This window comes from Acromyrmex echinatior, chromosome 4 (assembly GCF_024713525.1).
Source record: "Acromyrmex echinatior isolate Ae372 chromosome 4, ASM2471352v2, whole genome shotgun sequence".
Lineage (NCBI taxonomy): Eukaryota > Metazoa > Arthropoda > Insecta > Hymenoptera > Formicidae > Acromyrmex > Acromyrmex echinatior.
The window spans coordinates 8,483,041-8,506,029 of NC_141855.1; the positions used below are offsets into that span (position 1 = coordinate 8,483,041).

General features: G+C 28.9%; 4 protein-coding genes and 2 long non-coding RNA genes across 17 annotated transcripts in view; 2 read left to right on the top strand and 4 right to left on the bottom strand.

The window, feature by feature from the left end:
- LOC147909929 (uncharacterized) overlaps positions 1–22,989 on the top strand; it is a 107,810-nt gene that overhangs the window by 158 nt on the left and 84,663 nt on the right. The window contains exons 2-3 of one of the 2 annotated variants that reach the window (XR_015544832.1): positions 1–542; positions 720–803. This is a non-coding gene — a long non-coding RNA (uncharacterized LOC147909929). Of the gene's footprint in view, positions 543–719; positions 804–22,989 lie in introns of those variants that run through there. The other variant, XR_015544833.1, reaches the window with a different exon arrangement.
- LOC105152441 (4-vinylanisole receptor-like) lies at positions 320–4,575 on the bottom strand. Of its 3 annotated transcripts, XM_011066744.2 has the most exons (6): positions 3,570–4,572; positions 2,893–3,244; positions 1,721–1,948; positions 1,360–1,473; positions 777–932; positions 320–528 (listed from the first exon to the last, which is right to left on the bottom strand). In XM_011066744.2, exons 1-6 carry the CDS (start codon positions 3,848–3,850, stop codon positions 478–480), a joined length of 1,182 nt encoding a protein of 393 aa, XP_011065046.2. In that variant the 5' UTR covers positions 3,851–4,572; the 3' UTR covers positions 320–477. The 3 variants fall into 3 exon arrangements, with proteins under 3 accessions (XP_011065046.2, XP_011065044.2, XP_011065047.2); XM_011066742.2 differs by having other exon boundaries at positions 320–932; positions 3,570–4,575; XM_011066745.2 differs by lacking the exon at positions 1,360–1,473 and having other exon boundaries at positions 320–932; positions 3,570–3,850.
- The window catches only part of LOC147909930 (uncharacterized), a 27,479-nt gene continuing 8,970 nt past the window's right edge, over positions 4,481–22,989 (top strand). Inside the window, exons 1-4 of one of the 3 annotated variants that reach the window (XR_015544836.1) lie at positions 4,481–4,616; positions 4,899–5,297; positions 5,651–5,925; positions 20,314–20,710. This is a non-coding gene — a long non-coding RNA (uncharacterized LOC147909930). Of the gene's footprint in view, positions 4,617–4,882; positions 5,298–5,650; positions 5,926–20,313; positions 20,711–22,989 lie in introns of all 3 variants that reach the window. The other 2 variants (XR_015544835.1, XR_015544837.1) reach the window with 2 other exon arrangements.
- On the bottom strand, positions 5,981–9,633 carry LOC105152541 (odorant receptor 13a-like). Its single transcript, XM_011066901.2, has 6 exons — positions 8,588–9,633; positions 8,160–8,514; positions 7,399–7,632; positions 7,169–7,282; positions 6,638–6,793; positions 5,981–6,509 (listed from the first exon to the last, which is right to left on the bottom strand). The coding sequence occupies exons 1-6, from the start codon at positions 8,878–8,880 to the stop codon at positions 6,459–6,461; spliced, it is 1,203 nt and encodes a 400-aa protein (XP_011065203.2). The 5' UTR covers positions 8,881–9,633; the 3' UTR covers positions 5,981–6,458.
- LOC147909931 (odorant receptor 22c-like) lies at positions 9,855–17,610 on the bottom strand. 5 transcript variants are annotated; one of them, XM_087405523.1, is made up of 6 exons: positions 16,881–17,000; positions 16,351–16,705; positions 15,779–16,009; positions 15,575–15,688; positions 15,204–15,359; positions 9,855–15,062 (listed from the first exon to the last, which is right to left on the bottom strand). In XM_087405523.1, exons 1-6 carry the CDS (start codon positions 16,910–16,912, stop codon positions 15,012–15,014), a joined length of 939 nt encoding a protein of 312 aa, XP_087261649.1. In that variant the 5' UTR covers positions 16,913–17,000; the 3' UTR covers positions 9,855–15,011. The 5 variants fall into 5 exon arrangements, 4 of the variants coding, with proteins under 4 accessions (XP_087261649.1, XP_087261648.1, XP_087261646.1 ...); XR_015544814.1 differs by having other exon boundaries at positions 14,832–15,062; positions 15,204–15,430; positions 16,898–17,609; XM_087405520.1 differs by having other exon boundaries at positions 14,846–15,062; positions 16,898–17,600.
- Positions 21,204–22,989, bottom strand: part of LOC105152540 (odorant receptor 13a-like) — a 5,573-nt gene continuing 3,787 nt past the window's right edge. The window contains exons 5-7 of one of the 3 annotated variants that reach the window (XM_087405483.1): positions 22,542–22,697; positions 22,306–22,405; positions 21,204–21,345 (exon numbers count right to left, since the gene is read on the bottom strand). In XM_087405483.1, the coding sequence (XP_087261609.1) occupies positions 22,355–22,405; positions 22,542–22,697 (207 nt within the window). In that variant the 3' untranslated portion in view covers positions 21,204–21,345; positions 22,306–22,354. Of the gene's footprint in view, positions 21,346–22,301; positions 22,406–22,541; positions 22,698–22,989 lie in introns of those variants that run through there. The other 2 variants (XM_011066900.2, XM_087405484.1) reach the window with 2 other exon arrangements.

A 22,989-nucleotide genomic window follows, 5' to 3' on the forward strand; every position in this document is an offset into this window, starting at 1 on the left:
AATGATTCTTTAATAATTACAAAAAAAATGCACATACGTACTCACGAAAGAGTCTAACGTACCCTACTATATACATCACTCAGTCGCTGTCCGTTATTTGCATTAAAAATGCAAGACGAATGTACGTGCGCTGGATACACGTGAGTATCAAATGCGTGCGTAGAATACTTAAAACTTTTAAATACCAAGAAACAAAGAGCAGGAATTGTGGAGGTAAATTTATAAAGATAAATCGAAAGCGAAGGTAAAAGTTTGCAATGATAAGGAAAAGATGTTGAGCAGCGCATAGAAACGTTTATCCATAAAAAATACAACGCTATTATTAAATTGAATGAGATATATTAATATATTTTTACATTAGAGCATTCATGTTCGTGGAAAGCTAATGAGTTACTAGAATTCGCGAGATATCGCGTTTCTTATAACACAATAGCTACATAAACATACAAAAAGTATTGCTTTTTCTATACATGGCTTTCAAGACATAGCATGCAGCACGGATACATAAGACGCTGATGCCTTAATAATCTAGAAAAAAGAAGGTAGAACTCGTATTTTATGTGGCAGCTAGTAAAACGCTATACTTTTATCGATACAACTGTTATAAAAATTTAATAAAATAAACAAGACAAGAATATATATCTTTTATATACAAAAATATATTGCCTCCTACTAATTTATAAATTAAATTCAAAATTGACAATGTGTTTCCTTTAAAGGTGTGTACGATCTACGTCAAGTATGGGAAAAAATGTAATTCTGAAAACACATCTTACTGTTGTAAAACGTTCTAGAGAGAGCTCCATAAATTTTCCGATCGTAATAGTTAACTTTCTTTGTGATCTTAAAATTAGCAATAATAAAATACGACTCTGCGTGGGATTTAATTTGTACCACTTAGTTTCGTACGCTGCATTGCCGATCATTCTGCCCTGTAATTGAATGAGTGATAATATTAAATTAAATAATTAAAGTTTTAGAATTGTGACAAAAAAAAATATATCGCATAAGTACGACATTACTATTCTATATAATCTTCATTGATATATTTTTCGAAATACATTTTTTTCAATAATGATTTAATATTAAAGAAAACGTAATCTACATGATGATAAAAAAATCATACGCAGAAAGTTATATAAAATTTGTAACTGACAAAAAATTACATACTCATAAATATATAAATATATAAAATTTGACATAATATTATATACAATATTATAAGAAAAATTATGTGCATATATTGATACATAAAATTTTTTTTATAATAACTATACCAAGCTTTGTTGCGCTATTTATTTATAATTATAAATAGAAAGAATTCGTGAAGATAATTATTTATAACTGCATCGTTCTGACCTTGTCACTAAGATATTCTCCAGCATAACAAAATATGAATGCCTCCAAAGTGATAACAACGTAAAAAAAGAGGGATTTAATCAACATTGTCGATCCTTGCGTGTCGCCGATCGACTGTAACATAATCGGAAATAATATCAAACGCTCTGAATAACAAGTAAAATAAAAATACTAAAATCCACACTTGAATGCCATTATTTATTTCGGATTTATTTTGAATACCTTTGTATGAGATATTCTGTTTTATTGCGTATCAATAAACGGAATTAAAAATAAAAATATTTCATATAATCGGCAATAATTTAATGTTACTGCGTATGTATTAATTGCAATATATTTGACTTTATAAAGCTTCACTCACAGTCACAATTAGAAATCCGAGACAGCAGATGACCAAAGTGTTCCACAGGAATTGCATCAGAGCTATATATGAAAAAAGAGTCTCAATATCGGCTGAGAGTGAGATAATTCTTTGATGTCGACGTATTAGAGCTTTGATGGTCGAGGTTTGCAAGTCGAATGTATCGTCTGAAGAGATTTCTACCAACCCTTGGCACATTATATCGATTTGCCCACCTACGTGAAGAATCTAAAAATAACGGTCAACGCCCTGCAATATGTTCTTGATATTGCCATGATTCAGTGTAGAAAACAACTTGTGAATATATTTATCAATAAGGAAAGTAACAGCATATAAGCAAAATCTATTATATATTAGAATTAAAATCTTATATTTAATAATTAATATTATATTAATAATATAAAAATATACAATATAATATTAATTAAAAATTTATTTTATTAAGGATATTTTATAAGCATTTTAATAAAAAAAATTATATATCGCTTTGGGCGATATCATATTAAATTTATTATAAAAGAATAGAGGAATTAATTGCAAAAATATGGAGACATTTTAAATTCAATATTATCATTTATCGATCAGATTCACCAGAACGCTTTTCATTTCGCATAAATAAAGTAAATGAAATAAGTTATTAATCACGCGGATAATACAGAATACTCGTTATCTCGAACAATGCGGCGCCCGAATTGAAATTATTTTATAATATTATTCTACTAACAATAAGCTACTTATATAAATTGCGCATCTCCATTACATTATATAATTGTACATTTAGTGCAATTTAATTGTAAATGCTTTAGAATCTAATCTAAACTATGTTCCTAAAATTTACTCCCACTGAAAATCTATAGTTCACGTCACGTGCTCTATAGATTTTCAGTACTGGCAGTAAATTTTGGAACACAGCCCTACTTATTCTCTCTTTTTTTAACAAGTATAAAATAAAAAAATTTTTCTTTTACATCTCTTCTTCTAAAAATGACTTAAACTCATAAAGCAACGTTAATTAAATATTATTTTATTACCAATGAGATTTGTACTGACCCTTAAAACTTAGACCTTATAAATTATCTTATTGTTTTCTTTCTCATTTTAGCTTATATTTACTTACCAGTGAGACAATTAAGGCATTAATTACTTCGTCATTTTTGCTTATATTTACTTACCAGTGAGACAATTAAGGCATTAATTACACCGACTATTGTGGCTGCTGAGAGCTGGTGGAAAAACTGCGTGATCATTACGAGCTCGTACGTAGGGGAGGCATTAGACTCGAAGGGTAGCTCCATCTTAAGAAACAATTCTCGCGCATGCACCGCAAGTTGTTCGTCGGACTCGTCAGAGTGAGCAACGAGTACGCCAGTACCATAAATAAACACTGACATCGAATAAAGGCCAATGATCAAGTTGGAAGACCGATGCGATACATCGGTTGTCCTTGACATTGAATAGATGGCCCATTCAGTCACGCATTCGCTCCGATCCTGGGACATTATCGTCAAAATGTCGTGGAATATCCTGTGGGAAACTTGGGGACTTGTCTTTTGAGCTCGCTTATAATTATAAAAGAATGTAACAATCTTTCACTTTCTTTACATACTTTAAATCATGTTGCATGTACAACGATTAAATATTATACAATTGCGAAAATCTGTCTTTATTTGATCTCTCTCTCTCTCTCTCTCTCTCTCTCTCTCTCTCTCTCTCTCTCTTTCTGGGATATTTTGTATACAGAATTCTTCATTTTATTTAAAAAAAATATCAAATCAACTTGAACTCAATTCTCAAATGCATGGAAAGATTGTGTTTACGATATATCATGATTTAGATAAGCGGAGCTTACCGTCGATTGAGCCAAAATATTGTAAGTTTCAATAATAGGAGGCTATAGGACATCGTAGTGCTAAGACCATCCATCAGATGCGAGAGATCGTCCGTACGAACGTGTATAACGAAATATCGATACTGAAAGGTCTGTGCCATCGTAAAAGTGATCATCCAAAAAGCGCGACGAAGGACCGTGAAAGACGAATTGGGCCAAACGCCGATCACGCGAAGACCGATCTCGATTGAACGACTAACAGTGCCATCGAGGATCTTCAAGGAATCGGTCTTCGAGTTCATTTTCGGAGTGCTGCCTTCGAATGGTATTTTCGACCGGGATGCCTCCTTACATCGATACCACCTTGAAACTTATCTATTTCATCGAAAATCCAACCATGTACTTCGTATAGCGATGTTGAACACATGGATGAGCACGGGGGATGAACGCGGATGAACACGGAAGAATCGCTGCGCACTATCAATCCCCCACCTCGACGTCGACATGAACCAATAAAAAGTACCGATAAGATATTTCCATCGCGACGGAAAAATTGCTAGATAAGGTCGGTTGCAACAGTCAGGTAAGATAAGTGCAGGTATAGATAACAAGGGGAAAAAATGAATAAGGGTTGCAGAGAGAGAGAGTGCATTGTCTCCGGAATTACCCTGAACCTTAAAAATTCAGGAACCGTGTGCGATCGAGCGCAAGACTCTAGGGAGATCGTGCAGAATAATGGTCGGTTAGATCAAAAAGCTTTAAATCGTTAAAATGTAGAAAACGACCACGAGCGGCATAGTAAGGGAAATTACATAAATTGCTACGTCCGGATTGGACATCCATACCGAGGGGAAAAAATAATTATTCGCATGAGGTATACTTACTACTACGAGCTGTAGTACATGGACGACAGTGGGTGAACAGAAAGAGCCTGAAAGAGATGAAATTGAAATCTTTGTACATAAATTTAAAATATCAAAATTTAAATTATTTATGATATTTTTAATTGTAAGAAATATGAGCGTATAAAATTATTTAGTAAAACTTGGACTTTCTCATCAATGCAAAGTAAGAATATAATTAATTTAAAATATAAAGAGAAAATAAATAATGTTGGAAATGTTTTTTTACACATTTTAAGAATCGAAAAATACACATTTTAAAAATCGAAAAGAGATCTCTGGAGAGATTTATTACTATTTTTCTATCAAAAAGATTAATTTTTATTTAGTTATTTGTTTATTTTTATTAGTTGGCTGTGTTATTCTTTATTTATTTATTTCTACATTTTTTATAAATTATATTTTCTTTTCTGTATATTTATTGTAGAACAGACTTCTCTCTTTTTAGCTGTACATAATTCTATACTTACTATGAAAAGAAAGAAAGAAAAATAGAAATAAAAAAGTAATCGTATCACCGAATTATATCTTAAGATTTATCCTCACTGAAGCCGATCGTATCGGACATATTGATTTCTTCTTCTTTTCTATGAAAGTAAAAGAATAAGTCAGTATGCCGATTGAGTAAGTTTTAATAAAAGTACAAAAGACAAATATTGCACGAACTATGCAATGAACACAGCATAAAAACTGTTTCATTATGAATAAAAAAATATAAAGAAGGCTTTAAAGATTTAAAGGATCACAAGAAGAATAACACAGAAGAAAATTACAGTGCGACAAAATGAAGAAAATCATTTGATTGATAGCTGTAAATTCTTTCAGTACTGCTGCAACAGACGTAATGGTAATTTTCCAATTTTTAAAAACACAGTAAGATTAAAAATTGCTAAAATTCATTCATATACACCCGTAAAGATAATTGCATTCACAAAGGCTTATCAAAAAAAAAATTGAATTTGCAACATTATACATATATTTGACAAGAAGTACATATATAATGTTGCATAGCAAATTTAATTTTTTTTTGTTTTAATAAGTCTTTGATAAGTCTAAATTATTTTGCTTAAAGACTACATTATCTAAAAATTATTTAGATAACTAACTTATAATTTTATCTTTTATTTAGATAATTTTAAAATAAAATCACTTTTATCTTAGATATGTAATTTATGTGTAATTTATTTTATCTTTATCTAGATAATTTTTTTAGTTACCTAAATGTAATGCTATATATATGAAAAGTTATATGTGAGAAGAGAGCCTTAATGTCGGCGGGTATAGATACATAAAAGAAAAAAACCGAGCAGGAGAAGCGGACATAGTACATTATTTCTGGGATTACTCGAACCTTATAAATTCAGGAACCGTGCGAGCGATACGGTGAGGAAAGTTAAATTGCTTGTTGGGATTGAACACACACCGAAAGAAAAAATAATTATTCGCAGCGGTACACCTATTGTTACTGTGAGCAAGTAAGTACATAGATCACAATAAGTGAACAACATGAATGAAAAAACAAAACTGGAATCTTTGCATTTATGTTTTATCGAAATTTAAAATGTACACAATTTTCTGAAGTGTAATAAATATAAATGTCTAAAACTTAATAAAACTTGAATTCTATTATCGATATAAAGAGAATGTGAATAATTTATTAAGATATAGAGAGAAATAATATTGAAAATATTTTTTACATATTTTTAAAAATCCTAAAAATTTCTGAAGCAATTTATTACAATTATATTGTTCAAAAAATTTATTTTTATTTAATCAATTATTTCTTATTATTAGTTGCATTATTTTTACTTATGTTATTTTTTAATTATGTTATTTTTATTAATTTATTTATTTCTAGATTTTTTTATATATTATATTCACTTTTTCGTATATTTAATAAAACAGATTTTGTTTCAACTATATGTAATGCTACACTTACTACTGTCCAATACACCGGTAATCACGATGGATACACTTGGCACAAGTAATTGTTATCCATTAACCTCATTTAATACATCGCATGCAACACTGACATATACGAAGCTGATGCTTTCATTACCTAGTTGAAGAGAAATGATAAATTTTGTTCGCGTAATAAATCAAATATATTATTTTCTATTTTAAGAAATATTAAATATTTTATATTTGACGTTTTATCTCGTTATATTTGCAATTTAAAATTTTTACATTCGTAAATCCTTCTAAAGAAAGATCCATAATATTTCCAGCTGTAATCGTCAATCTCTTCTGCGACCTTAATATCACAAATAATAAAATCCGACACTCAGCAGGTGTCATGTTATACCATAGCGCTTCGTAGACTGCATCGCCAACCGATTTGCTCTAAAAAAGAGAATGGTATACAAAAAGTCTATCAATTTATCAGGGCACGTTACAGAATTATTCGAAATGAATTCTGATCAGAGTTACTTTCTCTAAAAAATACTACAAAAATTTAGGGAATAATTAAATTCCGATCAGAGAATTTATTTCAAATAATTCCATAATATATCCTGAATTCAATTTCAAGTTTGACCCATATTTTTCGAACATTCAAGAAACACATATACGTAAATACATATTAAACTGATAAACTATATCAACCTGATAAATTGTTCTACACAGGAAGGGAAAAGTTTGAAAATTGATGGCCAGTGGCTCCTCAAAAGAATAAAATAGAATATTACACATACATATAAGATAAAATACTGTGCAAACCTTGGCGCTCAGGTATTCTCCCGCGAAACAAAAGATAAAAGCTTCTAACGTTACGGCGACGTAAAAAATAGCGGATTTCAAAATCACCACCGTGGCTCCATCCCTAACAAGAGACTAGAAAAACATTGCAAAGAACTCGAAAGATATTTAATAAATTTAATGTAAAATTACAAAATAATGCCAAAAAATATTTAATGCCATAAATTTTATTAATTAACGATGCAACTTACGGCTATGATGGTAAAACCGATGCAGCAGATGACCACGGTATTCGATAAAAACTGCATCAGCGCGATGTCGGAATAAAGCTCTTCGATATTATCCGAAAGGGTTATTATCTTTTGATGTCGGATAATCATAAGCCTGACACTTGTGACGATTGAATCACGCTGAGAAATTCCGTTGCCGCAAATTGTCAGTAATTCCCGGCGAAGAATATCGATCTGTCCACTCACGTGAAGTACCTAAACGTAACTATTAATACATTCCACAAAACGAACTCCCGCAAATTAATAATCTTTTTCAAAGTATTTAAATTTTAAATGCAAAATCAGAGAAGACAAAAATCAATCTTAATTATACGCTTAATTAATGCTAGCAGGAGCACAAGCAAAAAGAGAAAGAAGAGGTAGAGAAGAAAGTGAGGCTAATAAATCTTAAAAATAAAGAAATAAATTAAAAGATAATTAATTAAGGGAATAATCTTATTTTTGTGGATCTTAGTGATGAATAATAATCCTATGCAAATTTTTTTTGCAAATAAATTTTTCAGTTTTATACATTACGCGTCGATTCGATTTGTTGAACTTGAAACGCAATTATAAATTGCAATATTAATATTTCAAATTACATTGACTGTCAATTTAATAATGATGATAGTAAATAAGCTTCTTAAAAATTTGTAAAGATTTATTTTCTCATAGGTTTAATTTTTAATTATAAATCTTATAAAGCTACTAATCATTCACGTGATCAGTTAAATTAAACTCACCAGCGTAATGATCAAGCAATTCATCATACCAACTAAAGTGGCGATTGACACTACATGAAGAATCTGACCGACCGCTAAAAGCTCAAAGAGAGGAGACACGTCAATTTTGAAGGGAAATTTCATCTTTATAGGCAGCACTCTCGAACTAATGTTCAGATCCTCCTTAAAATCGGAGAGACGTAGAAAATTGGTCACGGAGTAGCAAATTGCGGCTGCAGCGTTAATGCTAATCAACACGTTCGAACAACGACGTGACAAATTGGCATTACTCGCCATAATACACGATACCGATTTGTCGTAAATATTATTGTTATTCCAATCTTCTTCCATCGTTAACACGATATCATAAAAAAGCCTGTAGAAAATCGCTTGCGTATTTTGCATTGAATATCATCCTTGTTGTTTTTACATTAAGGAACTATTCCTACCTGCGATTCAACCAGAGAGAGATCAACTTTAGAAAACCGAGACTATAAGCCAACGTAATGCTAAGTGCATCGACAAGATTCGAGATATTGTTGATGTCAAGGTGATCGAAGATGTACACATACTGAAAGTACAGCGCAAATACTAAGCTCATCATGTATGCAAACCAAGTGATGGTTCCGTATTGCAAACCCGGCCAGATTCCGACAAAGCGAAGTCCGATCTCAACGGAAGTACTGATGGAAGTTGCGCGCATTATCTCGCATGGGATCGGACCACGTCGACGTTTTCTCATCAAAAGCAAAACGATTATCGTGCGAACATCGCTACTCGGAAATTAAGCATTGAGTTTCAACGAGCTATAACTCCGGATGCCAGACAACAATATGTTGCCCCTTCGTCGATCGTTATCAATCAATCGCAATTACGCGCGCTCTTACCGTTCCTGATGCGACAAAAAAGAAATGTACGTTACATTTTTACAATGATTATGGGTTATTACAAAGAAGAAAGAGCATAATTCGAAGTTACGTATTGAAAATTACAAGGAGGGGGATGTAAGTTATTCATTTAACAAAAAAAAATGAGAGATCCGTTGAGCGCATGTGAACAATGTCAGACGCGTTGAAAGACTTGAGAAATACAAAAGCAAAGAAAAGGGTCGAGTGTTGTTAAAAGGAGACTTGAGAGAAATCGTTCATTATTGTTTTATAAACAAAAATAATGAAATTATCATATGATCATGTTCACATGCTGCTTAAAAAAGATCAGAGGAGATAATCTATTATACTATATACATATCAAAACATGAATGTCAACGTACTATGCTACTTGCAAAAGTTTGTCAATCAAAAAGGATTATATGTATAAAAATATTATAAATAAAAGGACAAACATCTTACTTTTTAATATATTGCAATAATATCGTTCACGTTTAACCCGTGTTCGTAATTTCCTCTTCGCTAATATTGGAAGCACGTTAACGTTACTTGATAGTAACTAATTATTGCAGAAAATAATTTTTACTTATTATATAAAAAATAATATATTATTTTTTGTGTATATTATTGAGTTACTTTTGTGTGTGTGTGTGTGTGTGTGTGTATATATATATATATATATATATATATTAGGTGTTGGAATTAATTCGTAGCGTTTTACAAGTGATGGGAAGTACTTTCATTAATGTATTTTTTAATGCTCATGTGAAATAAATAACATTCTTTCATTAAAAAACGCTACGAATTAATTCCAACACCTAATATATATATATATATATATTATAATACTTTTTTTACTGTGTGATAACTATAATTATTACACATATTTTAAGAAGTAATCTTTACGCGTGCGATCCGCAATTTTCTGTGTCTTCTTATTTCATCAAATCGACGAGCAAATATAATCACTGATATCCGTATACAAGTTCATAATTTCTCAATGCATTACAGTGATATACATGACGCAGAAACTTTTATAACTTGTATACGAAAAGACACATTTCATTGTAAGTATCATATCGGATGTGTGCATAGTTACGAAGGCTGCTGAATCGTTTGCATTATAAATTGTTTGCACAGTCAGCTTTGATATTCACTCGAGACGCGTTTAATATCCATGAGCAACATTTCGTATGTATGAGAATAGATCTTATGCTAGTGAATCTCTCCAGAGGAAGATCTATCACTTTTCGTCAATCTCTTTTGCTATCTCACAATCACAAACAGAAAGATCCGACTTTGACTGGACATTATATTATACTAGACGGACTTGTATACAGCATCTGCAATCAATTTATTATTGTAAAAGAGAACCAAATGAGTTTTACAAATGTGGAGCAAGAGCAAATACTTTTTTTTCTGAAAAAATTTATATATATTTATGTATGTAATATTATTATATATGTATTTATATATATTAGGTGTTGGAATTAATTCGTAGCGTTTTACAAGTGATGAGAAGTACTTTCATTAATGTATTTTTTAATGCTCATGTGAAATAAATAACATTCTTTCATTAAAAAACGCTACGAATTAATTCCAACACCTAATATTTATATATATGTATTTGATATAGATACGTTTATGTAACAGCAATTTAATTTATAAAGTTAAAAGCTTACAAAACTGTTAACACAGCAATTTATCAAATTCAATTTATCAAATTAAATCATTTAGAAGTAAGATTAATTCAATAAAATATATAATAGTTTGTAATAACACTAGTAATCTTTGCGCTAAGATACTTTCCAGCGGAAACATAAAACAAATTATTAATTATTTTGATGTAAAATAAATCGATTTTCATTAATATTATTGCTTTTTGATTGTTATCAATAACCTGTGAGAGTATAAATAAATAATACAAATCGATTATGCAATAGCAAAGCAAAATCCGCATTAATATTTCATAAAACTATAAATTACTTAATATTTGAGTAAAAAATTCAAGACCAATATTTAACAATTTTTAGTAATTAATATCTTGTTAACTATTGCGAAAATTGCAAAATGGTAGAGAACTTTTCAACTCAGTTCGATTCACTCTACCTGCTCATAATGGGTGACGAAATATGTTAAAATATCATCTTGTATATTATAACGATTATTACATAATGATTGTGTCTCTACATAATAATGACAAACACTTAAAATATAACTTTTATTTATTTAATTAAAATAATTACTCAAAATTTATAATTATCATTGTAAAACAAATTTTATCATAATAATAGTCATGAATTATGAGATATCAATAACCAAAGAATTAAATTGCATATGAACTGTATCAGCATCAATTTTGATATATAGGACAAACATGAGATACTTTAAAATGAGAATCTCTGGTAAAAGCGGAAAACTCTGATAGCTTTCTTTGAAAAGGTTTGAATCAAAATTTATATTATATGAATTTGATTGTTTAGAAGAATCCATAAACTGGATTAAAGTGATCCATTTTTAACATAGAAATTTAGAAAATAATCTTTAAATGCAACGCGAAAAAACTAATTAAAACTCGCCCATGTAATGATCAGAGAATTGATCATTAAAACCAAAGAAAAGAAAGTAATGAAACTCCTAGATCTTCCCATGATCTCAAGGAGATTCATTAATCTCGAAAGTAATTTCATTTTGAGGGGAAGATCGAATTTGCTCTCATGAGAATCATTTTCATCCTCCGCAAAGAGAATCAGACTTCCGAAAGCGTAGAAAGCAGCAGCTGAAGTGTTGATGAGCCTTAAAATATTTACTAAAGCAGATATGTGACAGATTGACATAAATTATAAGCATATATACAAGCATTAGATGCATGCACTTATGACTTAATAGGTAATGTATTTTCTCTAATCCCTGTTCATTATTGCTAAAATCTCGATTAAAAAGTTTTTTACGCGATATCACAAAAATATTTGAAGTAGTGAGAAAGGCACAACATAAAGGCACAACACATAAGCAACGTAAACACACAGCAGTATAAAACGGAAAGTATTTAAACAAAAAGTCTGGAAAATGCATTCTGCGAACGTTTTAAGACATCCTTTATATTTACGAACAATTTGAGAAAGAACTCTTACTGCTAAGTTGAATAACATCAAATTTGAAGTACAAAAGAACATTAAAATATAAAATATGTTGTAGAAAAGATGAATATTTTATTAATGAGTAAAATCTTTGTCGTCAGAACGATTTAAAATATAAAGAATCAAACGGAAAAGAAATTATGATTATAATATTCTCTTAATTTATTTGACATAATTAATTTTATGGGAAGCATAATTTAAAGATAATGAAATAATTTTGAAACAAATAATATTGTTGCATTGCACGATATTTTGTTAGATTGAAGAAGGACAATGTGTCTTTCTAAATCATTCCTTTTATTAGTCTTATTATAAGCTTACTGGCGATTCAGCTACAGACTGACCAACTTCAAAAAGCTATACTATGTTAAAATTATGCTCAAAGTGCCTATTAAAAAATTATTTATCTTGAAGATATAAATACATAAAGACGTTTTACCAAAATAACTAATGTCATGAAAATAAAAGAACTGTTGAAAATTGCAAAAAGCAACGAGTCACATGCATGATAAATTGGAATCCCATTTCGATTCAAAAACATGTTTGTTACATGCGTGTTATAATTAATCTCATGAAATTGTGATAATTTCCACGATACATACTTTCCTAAATTATTGCCTGCCACCGATATGAGTAAACCGATACGTGTTATGCATGAAACTTGTACAACGATTGTACATCGCGTGATGACAATAAGAGAACCAACCGATCGCAGAAGGGTCGGCGAAAGCTGAAGCATCCATTGTTAGTCGTATCAGTCGATCAATCGTAATTACACGTATGACGACTCAAGGCTCTTGAAACATTATAACTTCAGGGGTAACAAAACGATCAACAGGCTTCCCTTCGCTAGCGCAAAGGGTAGCGAATAATTTCCTTTAAAAATGTAGATCTTTGAACATGTGCTTGTATACTTCTATTCATCGTATTACGTGTAATCGTTGAAAAGAAACAATTGAAAAAAGCTTGAGGAAACTTTGAAGAAAAAGTATAAGATAGCAAAGAAAGGAACAAACAATGTACAGATAAGAAGTTAAGAGAATCTTAAAGTGAAGAACTCCAACGAAGTCACCAGAGATCGCTGTTTTTCCAGCGCATCGACATATCTTTATATACCACACCAATATCTGACACCATGATATACTCAGTCGCATGCTGTGTCAATTTTCGTATAACAAATTAGTCACGATAAAGCGTCTAAGTCTAATTCTAAGAACTCGACGTTATTTGTTTATGCAAAATGCGTGAATTACTATTTCGTAAGTACAAGTTACAAAACTTTTGTCTCAAACAAATATTGTCACGATTTGGCAGCGTGAGACTCCATGTTACACTAAAAAATGTATCAATTTCGAAATTTTTTGTCGTTCTTGACATAAACTCCATCTCACAATATTAATGCGTATATTTTAATCCTGGAAAAGGATTTTTGAATCTGTAAAAGAGAAAAAAGTATATATTATACAAAAATTATATGATTTAGTCGGTAATACAGACGGCTTTAAGAGCCCCTTAAAATGTGGATTGCTTTTCCCACACATAATAAAACTTCAATATTTTTACTGTATAATATAAAAGAAAATTGAAGTTCTTTTTAATTATATTAAAATTGTAACTTCAGTTGATATAACTTAACTTATAACAATTTAAAATAATATTATAGGTACATATAATAATTATATATTAATGAATTTAATAAATAAACTAGTATTTTTAATAACAAATTTAGTAAAAATAAAACTTTTCTGAATTAATCATACTAATTTTTTGTTACTAATACTATTTTCTATTTTTAGTATGTAAAACTTTAAGATTCAACTTCTAAGAGAATTTCTAGCTTAACAGGAGGTTGTCTCATAACGTGTTATTGTGTTTTTCCATTAAATTTTGGAAACGTATACCCAATACAGTATTGCGGATGGCACAATAATGCTTAACATAGGATGGGAACAAAAATATGAAATATTAGTTTTGATAATAAAATCACGCATAAATGCCGATCAGCATTACTACATTCGTTCAATCGTTCTCGTTTGTCGTCAAAATTTTGTACAATTTGCTGCTATTTATGACTTAAAATGGCCAGATATTTCAACACTCATACCAATGCAATTATAAATCCGGCCGTATCTGGAATATTTATTACTGACTTACTGTTAAACAATATACAGTTCATTTTGAAAGATAGACACACGGCATTTACGATTATCTTTCTTTAACTTCATTGTTAGGAGATGTGTGAGAATAGACAACTTAAAATTACGTTAACAACACATGAGAACATGAAGATCGGTATTGCACACTCATATGAGTTAATCCGCATAATACACTGAAATTACCTACAGATCCTTAAACGATATGCTCCGCTGGAGTGCCAATCAATCGATTCCAGTTACGAGTATAGTCTAACAGTAATTCGAAATGGTTTATATTATCCGTCTGAGTATTCTATAATTGTACCAAAATGATATACCTCGCTATGAACTACAATGGATTTTGGAAGCAGAGAAACTTAAACCAACGGAACGTATTATAAAAATGTCATTACAATTACGTGCAAGAAAATATATCAAGTTATTCAATAAAAATTCAATAAATTTGATGTAAGCTACATATAAAAATAGATTTAAGTATTCAACAAATGAATAAAATAAAGAATGCAATTATTCGCATTTATATTAACATTATTTTAAACAGCATAACTCTGCAATCACAAACGTTGTTTCAAAATATTATAACAACTACTTTATTAACAACAAGTTAATAATTTCTTTAAATAGTTTACATTTTCTAAATCGTCTCATTACACTAACTTAAATGATTTTAACAAATCACTTGCATTAATGTCAATATATCGCATACAAGACAGATACATATGATGCCGATGCCCGCATAATCTAAACAAATAAATGTATAAAATATTTAATTTTAATTTATGTGTATACATATATAAAGAATACATATCATAACCAATCAATTGTAAGCAAGATAAAGTTTTTATTTAAAAATTATTCATCAAAATAGTTACGAAATATTACATTAGTTAAAGCTTCGAATGACATATCCATCATTTTCCCTGCAGTGATTGACAATCGCCTTTGAGATTTCATTATCACGAATGATATAATTTTAGTCTGATTAATTGGCATATCGTACCACAACGATTTATATGCTGCATCAGCGACCGATTTACTCTAAAAATAATGTAAATTATGTCAAAAACAACAGGGTAGTACTTTTCTCTCAATCCAAAGAATTCTTTTATCTGAAAAAAAGAGCTTTTTTTCTAGTCTACTATATTCTAATTCTGACGTTAGTAATAAAAATTGTAATAAAGGGATACATCATTTACATGAGTGTACATTTTTTTAAATCTTTAATATAATAACTTCTCACAATGTTTACTGACCTTAAGACTAAGATATTCTCCGGCAAAGCAAATAATAAAAATTTCTATCATTACGGCAATATAAGCCACAGCAGCTTTCACAAACAAGTAGAAATCGATTTCATTATGAACAGACTGTTTTAATGTACAATAAAAGAGAATATATAACTTATATCGATATCAATAACAATATCGATATTATAACGTATTTATTGTAATACTCACAATTATAATAACGAATCCTAAGCAACAAATGACTAAAGTTTTGCAAACAACTTGCATCAATGCAATGAAGGAAAAAAGTTCCTCAATATTCTCGGAAAATGAGTAGACTTTGTTATGCTTTTTGATTAGCACTCCTAATGTAAATGCGGAAGATTGATAAGGAAAGGCATTCTCGGAAATATTTTTAAACTCTTGACATATTATATCAATTTGCCCGCTTACGTGAAGCACCTAAAATGTACTTAAATTGCTGCAAAGTTTCAAACAATATTTGTAAAAAATATTTTTAATGGCAAAACACATATTTAGTGTAAATTTTCAATTGTTTATTCTTATGTGATATATTTATTTAAGCATATTTTTTCCAAATATTTTTCAACATTTATCTTTAAGTTTTTAAAGGAAGTATTCTTACACAATAATGCTGCAATGTTGTATATACGAAAATGTCACATGTAATACATATTAAGTGATATTTTTATGCAACAATGTTCTTGGATCTAATTCTCATCACAAATTCTTTTGTTAATTTTGATAAAATAGAAAAATTGAATTTAGAATACGAGACTTACCAAAGTAAAAATTAATCCATTTAAAACGGCGACTAATAATGAGACTAGTATTATATGCAGAAACATAATTGCGACCAGTAGCTCAAAAATCGGCGACTGCTCTGTTTCGAAAGGAAGAAGCACCTTGATAGGAAGCTGTCGCAAGGTATCATTGTGATCTTTGGATGTATATACAAAACGAATTGCATAATCGCCCAAAACGTACAATACTGCAGCTACACCATTAAAACTCAACATAGCATTAGAATAAAAATGAGATACAGTGGCTTTAATTGTCATCATATTCAAATGCTCATCGATGTTGATACACTCGCGCCAATCATTATCCATAGCAGTCAAGATTTTATGAAAAACACTGTAATATTAATTTATCAAGTAACGAATAATATTCTATTCATGCCAGATCAATGCAGTAATGATTCAAATGTAATATTAATGCATTCCTTGTTAAATGCTTGAATTTTTAAACTAAAAAATATAGTTTTTCTATAATATATCGGTGATTTGATATAAGATGTAATGTTACATACGCGACACGTTGTCTTACCGACGATGTATCCATAGGCTGACCAATTTAACAAATGTCAAACTGTAATCTAAAGTTAAAGATAAGCCATCGATAAGATTTGAGAACTCGCTGATCTTGAAGTGCTCAAGTATGTACAGATATTGAAAATACTGTATAATCAATATACTTGACATAAAAATCAGCCAATAAAAAATAGAATATGACACTTCCGGCCATACACCAAGCAGCCGAAGGCTGAATTTCAGCGCCGGACTAACGGTACTCTTGGCTACCATTCGTTGATAATTTAGAAAACAGAGGATGAAGATTAGCACATTTGTCTACTGTGACTATGAAAGAACTGACAGGACAGTAACAATTTTTCCAAGTGCATCCCCACGCACACACGGTATACCCCCACTCATGTGAATACAGACCAATCATCAATCGCAGTTATACATCGTATAACAACAATTTGAGGAAGAATAATTCGTATATTATCTTGTACAATTATTCTATATTCCTTGTACAATTTAATAATGTATCTTTACCATGAACTAACAAAAAATCATGCATTGAACCATTTCTTCCTACTAATAATGCTACATTGTAAAAAAAAAACGGATGTGCATCATTTTCTAGATGTCGTAATGATTGTTGAACGTAGGATAGTTTGAAAGTTTATAATTGCGACTTAGGTATTCTCAGTAACGGAAATGAATTCGTGCATCGATCGTGAACTTTTACGAAGATAAAAAAGAAAAAAACATATCTTATATCCCTCCGATGTATTAAACTCCCACAACATAATGAAAAATAATTTCCTCTAATAACATAAATATTGAATTTTCTCAGAACATATGTGTAAAGGAAACTCAAAGAACTAAAATCAACTGGATGTCTTATAGAAGTTTGGTTATATTATACAAACACAAACAAATAAATGTACCAACATAAACTGCACATGTTTAGATCTAGATAGAATAAAGTCTCAATAATTATTACGTTCCTTGAAAAGCTAAATTGCTTTTTTTCTCTATTTCTCTTTCTCTTCTTTCTAAATCCGAGAAAATTTTAAAATACAAAATTAAAGTTAAAGAAAAGACCGATATGAAGATTGAGATTTAAATCAATTTAAGTACAATTCTATATTGTCCATTTATAAATCTTAAAACAACATAAAAATTTAGTACTATCATTTTATCAAAAATAGTTTAATAATAACAATTCTTTATATTAACATTTTATACTAATAATACTAAATAATACTAAGATTTCAACAAATCACTGTTGTGATGAATATCAATATATCGCGTATAAAACAAATACGTATGATGCTGATAGTTTTAAAATCTAAAAAGGATTTTTAAAATTATTTTACAAACTTATATTTTTCGTGAATGTCAAAAAGGTTTATTTAAAAAAATTATTCCAAAAACTTACATTCGTGAAAGTTTCCAAAAATAAATTTGTAATTCTCCCTGTTGTAATTATGAATCGCTTTTTGAGATCTTATTATAATCTTTCTATAATTTATCATTTTTTTTATTTGACAGTAAATCGTACTACTGTAATTCATATGCTGCGTCAACAATTGATTTGCCCTAAAAATAATGCAAGACATAAAAAATATAATAAATAACATTTTTTACAATTTTTCCTTATTGAATATCAAATATTGTATAAAAATCTTTATATAAGTTTTCAAAATTTTCTTTATTTTCTTACTATTATAAGTTTATCAGTAAAAGTTGAAAAAATTGAAGTGTAAAAAAGATGTATGTATATACATATATATATATATATATGTATATTTATTATAAAATATAAATGAAGAGAGCTATGGAGTAGCATCATAAAATCTTTAGAATACAATTAAAAATAATAATATAATAAAAAATTATTTATAATATAAGTTTATACAATAAAAAAAGTCATATCTGAAATAAATAGCTAATTAATTTGCATAGTATTTAAATAGAATTTAAAATAACATTTGACTTATTATACATTTAGAATATATACTTATTATTATTATTGTTATTATTATTATTATTATTATTATTATTATTAGTATTAGGGGAGACGTCAAATTTAAATTTTTACTTTAATTACACGCTCAAGTAACAATCGAAGCATGTGCGAGTGTGATCAGTATTAAGATCTCTATTTTTGAAAAGAAACGTGTATAAAAAATTAGAGAGTATACGTTACGTATACTATAGTATTTCCCTAATTTTTCATACATATTTTTTTTAAGAATAAGGGCCCGAGTAAAGTTTCGTAATGTGTATTCTTTTGAAAAAATCGATGAACTCACTAACTCAAAGTACGATAAAAACTACAGACATAAGCAAAGATTATCTAATATGGGACAATTCATAATTGTTAAATTTCTTATTAAGAAAGGAATAAAACTTTCGGAAATATGCTTTTCAAAATAAAGGCAATGTCTCACTCTGTAATGCGTTGATCAGCATAAACATCAATTCGGTTAGCATTCTCTGCCGTTGTCGGTCTTGGGTGCCAAGGATGCGGTTTATTCTGAACACATTGTCGATCTTCTTCGAAAGCCTTACTTCATATATAAATGCTTCTGTCCAAACGTTCCCTCGTCATGTGCTTTTATCCTTGTACATATTTTCGAAGATTTGTTTTTTGCTTGATAAGAAATTCAATTATTACATATTGTTCCACATTTGAATTTCTTCTTCGCTTATATTTGCTGCTTCTACTAAACGTCGCACTAATAAATTATAAATTTTTTCAAGAAATCACACATTCCAGAACATGGTATGATGCAGATCACACTTGCACATATTGACGTCACATGCTGCCATTAAACATTTGTTTAAATAAAAATATTATTGATAAGGTGACTTACTAAAGTAAAAATTAAAGCGCCGGAGTAGTAAGCGTCCACGCATTTAACACCGCTTGTAGAAATAGAATTATGCCAGCAGTTCAAAAATTGATAAATTTTGAGTTTCAAAGAGAAATTGTACCTTAATGGTAAGCTGCTGTAACATATCATTATAATCTTCAGGACAGATGTACAAAACGAATTGCGTAACCATAACTCAGAAAGTACAACATCGTACCAATTGTATTAATGCTAAACATAATATTAGAACGAAAAAGCAATAAATTACCTTTAATTATCATTATATACAAATGTTGATTAATATAAATGCAATTTCGCCAATCATTATTCATAGCGGTTAAAAGCTAATAAATGACAATTCTATAATGTGTTATTTTAATTGGATAGATATTAAGACAGAAATGGTATCATATATGCTCTATAAATCGTTAGTATCGTTTATACGAGACCGTATTACTCGAATTAAAGTTTAAGATTAGATAGATTTAGGACACGTTTATAGAAGATCTAACCGATTAAATATATAATAAAAAACTAATGCTAACTTAATATTTTTTATATCTCAAACAAGACGAGATTAGATGAAGCTGAAATTTGCAGCAATGTCTTACATCGACATCGTATTCAAAGACTGATTACTTTGAAAATTGTTGTAAGCTGTAATCTAATGCTGCGAGTAAACTATCGACGAAATTCGAAGGCTCGCTGATCTTGAAGTGCTCGAATACAAATATCAATATTGAAAGAACTATATGCTAAACATGCTAAATATATAAATTAACCAATATGCATACAATACATCCGGCCACACACCAAATCACCTGGTCTTCAACTCACAATACTTGTGCTATTATTCCTAATCAGTATTGAGAACACAAGGAAATGAAGATCAGTATCGGCACATTTATTTGGTACTCCGATAAGAAAGAACTAATGATTTTTCCAAATGCAACTCTATGCCCACTTTCGTAAGTATAATCAATCGTCATTTTATATATATATATATATAGTGTATCACAGCAAATAAAGATAGAGTTCATTTTTTATGGACATCCTATAATTTTCTGTTCATAGTCTAACAACTAATATTCTAATAACCATAAAATAACAAAGATGTCGGATTTATCCGCCAAATTTATAATTCGATGTGTAATTGTCAGTTCCGTTTTTTTACGACTTGTCTCTTAACAACACTTCTTCGAAAAATAAATAAATGTCTATTATCATATGTTCTGCATATACGCAACAAAAATCATTAAACTTATAGTAGAATAATAATAATTACATGTTATGTATTCTATGTAAATGGAACTGAATTATATTCGTGCAGTTTTTAAAGAAATAAAGTGAGGGGAGAGTAACCGAGTATAGGAATGAAATGACGAATATCCTTTAATACTTCTAATCGTAAGAGATATTATGCATCTTTATCTAAGAAAGATATTTTAAAATTTAAAAAAATTGTTCAGTTGAAGTCATAAATATTTAGTTTCAAATATGCTTATATCCAGAATATGTGTCTATACATATTGAATGCATAACTTGTTGATAAAGGGTCAATGTCCGAAAACATCCGACGATCTCCGCAGAAATATCTTTTTTCCTGGAATAAAATTTAAGTATTAAATCAATAGTCAAATACATTGTTGCCTTTTTACCGTAATTCTGATTGTTTTTTCGCTTTATACTGCGAAAGTAACTCAACACACGATTTGACAACTCACAAAAAATTAAATTATTATAAGTGTGTAAGTATATAATATTAAAAGTTAAATATTACTGGTTTGTGTTGTCTAGTGAATAAAAATATACAGTAATATAATAATACTAAGTAAATAAAAATTACTTGTTTTATGTTTTATTTTTTTATATTAAAGATAATTTTTTATTTAAGTAATTTATTTATTATTGGTAACTAGTAAATAACGGATATTAACTGTTAATAAGAATTTAATTGTAAATACTTTAAAATTAATATAAATATTAGGTGTTGGAATTAATTCGTAGCGTTTTACAAGTGATGGGAAGTACTTTCATTAATGTATTTTTTAATGCTCATGTGAAATAAATAACATTCTTTCATTAAAAAACGCTACGAATTAATTCCAACACCTAATATATAAAACATTCAATGAAAGTAAAATTCAAAAATCAACAGAACAAGGACTAGAGAGTATATAAACAATAATAAATGTTTCGAATTGTTAATAAAAATCAAGATCAGTCATCCTCATTGTCAGTGTCACAATTAAAAATTTAAGTGATATTGATCATACGTACAACATTTGATTAATTGTTAATCAAAAAATAAAAGAATTCTAAAAGATTACAATTTTATAACTCTTTTATTTTCGTCTATTACATATATTTAACAGCATTTAACTTTTAACTGTAATACTGAGAATTTTCAATTTAAAAATGTGAAACGTTTGTTATATGTTTAGATATTAAATTATTCATTTGAACAAAAAAATATTTAACTTGGCTCTCTAATCTTTATTCTGTTGATATTTTAATATAATCGAATTCTAAATTAAGTAACATTTTTTACTTATTGACTTACACTAATTTTATTACTATTTCAATAAATGTCTACCGTAATTTTATTTGAGTCAATATAAAGCATTCATGATAGATATATATGATACTGATGTTTTTATGATCTAAAAGAGTAGAAATAAGAAGATAATGTTTGATCTACAAATTATATTTATGCATAAAAATATAAATAGCAGATTGATTATAAGCAAATTAAAATAATGTCCTAAAAATTAAATGTCCAATAATTTATTAAATTACGTTTGTATAAGTTTCGAATGACATATCCATCATTTTTCCTGCCGATATTGTCAGTTGCTTCTGAGATCTCATTATTATTAGTATTAACATTTTACTCTGATGTGACGGTATATCATACCACGTCAATTCGTATGCTGCATTGACAATTGATTTACTCTAAAAGCAAAAATACACAAAAGCAACGGTTTCTTGTCATATATATTTATACTACTTATTTACACAGATAAAAGTTAACAGATAAAAGTTTTTTTAATTGCTGATATCAAAAAAGTTCTATAAAGATTAAAAAATAAAAAAAAAACAAAGAATAACATAAAAATTATGATATACAATATAATAAGAATAAACAAGCATAATATATATATATTAAAAATATTTTACTTGTCTACTTCTACTTTTCAAGTATAAGAAATCACATAATAAAATATAAAACAATATATTAAGATTA

Excerpts from the sequence above, each read along its gene's own strand:
- LOC105152441 (XM_011066742.2), bottom strand. The coding sequence starts at position 3,850 with ATGAACTCGAAGACCGATTCCTTGAAGATCCTCGATGGCACTGTTAGT. Across the intron at positions 3,245-3,569 it reads ATATTTTGGCTCAATCGACG|GATATTCCACGACATTTTGA; the intron begins GTAAGCTCCGCT and ends AGTTTCCCACAG. Across the intron at positions 1,949-2,892 it reads ATGCCTTAATTGTCTCACTG|ATTCTTCACGTAGGTGGGCA; the intron begins GTAAGTAAATAT and ends CGTTATTTTTAG.
- LOC105152541 (XM_011066901.2), bottom strand. The coding sequence starts at position 8,880 with ATGAGAAAACGTCGACGTGGTCCGATCCCATGCGAGATAATGCGCGCA. Across the intron at positions 8,515-8,587 it reads TCTCTCTGGTTGAATCGCAG|GCTTTTTTATGATATCGTGT; the intron begins GTAGGAATAGTT and ends GATTTTCTACAG. Across the intron at positions 6,794-7,168 it reads GAGAATACCTGAGCGCCAAG|AGCAAATCGGTTGGCGATGC; the intron begins GTTTGCACAGTA and ends TCTCTTTTTTAG.
- LOC147909931 (XM_087405520.1), bottom strand. The coding sequence starts at position 17,154 with ATGGTAGCCAAGAGTACCGTTAGTCCGGCGCTGAAATTCAGCCTTCGG. Across the intron at positions 15,360-15,574 it reads GAGAATATCTTAGTCTTAAG|AGTAAATCGGTCGCTGATGC; the intron begins GTCAGTAAACAT and ends CATTATTTTTAG. Across the intron at positions 15,063-15,203 it reads CATTCGAAGCTTTAACTAAT|ATTATGCGGGCATCGGCATC; the intron begins GTAATATTTCGT and ends TTATTTGTTTAG.